The sequence below is a fragment of the Alosa alosa genome, chromosome 7 (genome assembly GCF_017589495.1).
Source record: "Alosa alosa isolate M-15738 ecotype Scorff River chromosome 7, AALO_Geno_1.1, whole genome shotgun sequence".
NCBI lineage: Eukaryota > Metazoa > Chordata > Actinopteri > Clupeiformes > Clupeidae > Alosa > Alosa alosa.
In genome coordinates this window covers 1915564-1918063 of record NC_063195.1, presented here as the reverse complement: position 1 = coordinate 1918063, position 2500 = coordinate 1915564, and the positions used below count along the sequence as shown (strand labels likewise).

Sequence of the window (2500 nt, the reverse complement as noted above, 5' to 3'; positions counted from 1 at the left end):
ATCAGTGTGCAGAGTACAGGAACAAAGACAAGGAAGTTATAATGACTATGTACTGTATTCAAAGTAGGTACAAACTCAACAGTTTACAAGGAAAAAACAGATTCATCTGAATTTATTAATTACAGTAAATATAATTGCATTGTAAAAAAAAATTAATTATATGTTCACTTGTGGCCTCATGTACACACACACACACACACACTAATCAAATAAAGAATAGAAATCAACTCAAAACTGTCAGACACCAAACAGGACGAGGACAGGAAGCGCCACGTTCAAAAGTTTATTTAAGGGATGGGGTTAAGGGGGTTTCAGGGGTTCCGGGGTACAGGAGTTCCAAGAGTCTGCGGTGTGTGTTCCCCCAGTAGCCTAACAGCCATGGCAGGAGCTGGATGATCCGGGAAGTCCTGGGGAAACACACACACAACAGCAATTGAAACGAAGCAGCAGTACAGTCAAGGACTAGGCAGTATTCAGAGAAGAGGGACTGAAGGCAGGTCAAGATTACCGGGCTGGAGAACACAGAAGTAGTCGAGCTGGTCCAGGGATCACAGGCAAAGAGTCAGAGGCGCTTCCAAAACAGGCAGGTAACTGGTGCTGGTTGCAGACGATCTGACAAGTGTGGACTGAAAAGCAAGGCTTTATATACAGGGGTATGATGAGGGTGAATGCAGTGCAGCTGGTAGGTAAACGAGGGGTGAGGCAGAGCAGAGCAGGAACAGGTGGAGGTCATCAGACTTCAATCAGCTGTTACCAGGCAGAGAGAGAGCTCATGACAAAACTCCATTAGGCTCCTACACCACTACTGACTCTCTTCCCCCATGCCCCCACACACACACACACACACACACACAGACAGACACACACACAGACAGACACACACACACACACACACACACACACACACACAGACAGACACACACACACACACACACACACACACACACACACACACACACAGACAGACAGACTGTAATTCTGGTTATCTACTAGGGTGATCTGAGTAATATCATTCAGTAAAACACACGAGCCTGAAGTTTAACGGGTAGACAAGGGAAACGTCAAGTGGATCAGAATGCCAATTATGCTGATTGAACAGAAAAGTTGCTGAGAAAGGTGTCTTTATGATTAGGCTCAGTTTCACTTTGCAGGGACGCACATATAGACATTGAATGAGCACTCACATTATTACCCCCCAATTGTAGGCTATGCCTCTTTATTTGATCACACACATATAGATAGATAGATAGATATTTTACACAATTAAGAAATATTTCCTTATCGGGTTTTTTCGGCCAGCGGTTCTATAATAGTCTACAATTTATTTGTGCTGCAAATGATCAGACGTGTGACAGAAGCATGGGCATAGCCTGTAACTTCTTCGCTGCTCCGCTGACTAGCAATCTCATCAGAAAGGAGGCCCTCCATATGGTTTCATACATGACAAAACAATACCAAATAGATACAACAGATCCTGACATTCACACAATGTCCACCCCAGTCCACATGGTTTCATACATGACAAATAGATACAACAGATCCTGACATTCACACAATGTCCACCCCAGTCCACATGGTTTCATACATGACAAATAGATACAACAGATCCTGACATTCACACAATGTCCACCCAAGTCCAAATGTCCATCTGTGCACATGTCGGAGAGTGACTGGTCCTCCTCTGTCTGCAGAGTCCATGCTGCATGCTGTCAATCATCTCTGGCTGATCAGGACACGTCTCCATTCTCCATTCATCTCACTGCTGAGCTCCACTCAGGAAGAGGCCGTTTCCTGTGTGCTGCTGGTGTGTGTGTGTGTGTGTGTGTGTGTGCATGAGTGTAAGTGTGTGCGTGTGTCTGTGTGTGTGTGTGCATTTGTGTGCATGTGTTGCTGGTGTGTGTGGTGTGTGTGTGTGAGAGAGAGATGGTAAGAAAAGGGAGGGAGAGAAAAAGATGGATGAGAGTGTGTGTGCATGTGTGTGTGTGTGTGCGCAGGCAGTGCATGTGTGTGCATGCAGTGCAGGCAAGGCAGGTCAAGGCGCGTCGCAGCGTGTGCGGCAAAGCGCAGGTGTGTAATGCGCGTGCGCGGCGCTGCAGTGTGTTGGATCACATCCTCATGTCATGAGTTCCTGCCCCACAGACCCCATCCAGCTCAGGGTCATGGCTCAACACTCTACTGTTCCATGATCAGTTCTGCAGGATAAAGGAGAGCAGAGCATCATCAATCAGTGTCCATGACAACCAAGAAACAGAATGACAGACAGAAAGAAAGACAAATATTAAAGAAAGAAATGGATGACAAGAGGAAAAGGGGGGAGGTGTGGGCCCCATAAAAGATGTACCTCCATAAACATACACACACACACACACACACACACAAAAAGGTGTGGGCTGAGGCAGAAGGACACGACCAAACACACACATATGAGGAGTAAAAGATGAGAATGAACTTTAACACATTTATGACACTTAACACATTTAAACAACTAGACTACCAACTT

At 45.8% G+C, this 2500-nt stretch overlaps 1 protein-coding gene across 1 annotated transcript in view; it reads right to left on the bottom strand.

The window, feature by feature from the left end:
- Positions 1–2101: 2101 nt before the first annotated feature.
- The window catches only part of LOC125297662 (NACHT, LRR and PYD domains-containing protein 3-like), a 14132-nt gene continuing 13733 nt past the window's right edge, over positions 2102–2500 (bottom strand). Inside the window, exon 7 of the mRNA XM_048248101.1 lies at positions 2102–2192. Within this exon, the coding sequence (XP_048104058.1) occupies positions 2165–2192 (28 nt within the window). The 3' untranslated portion in view covers positions 2102–2164. The remainder of the gene's footprint in view (positions 2193–2500) is intronic.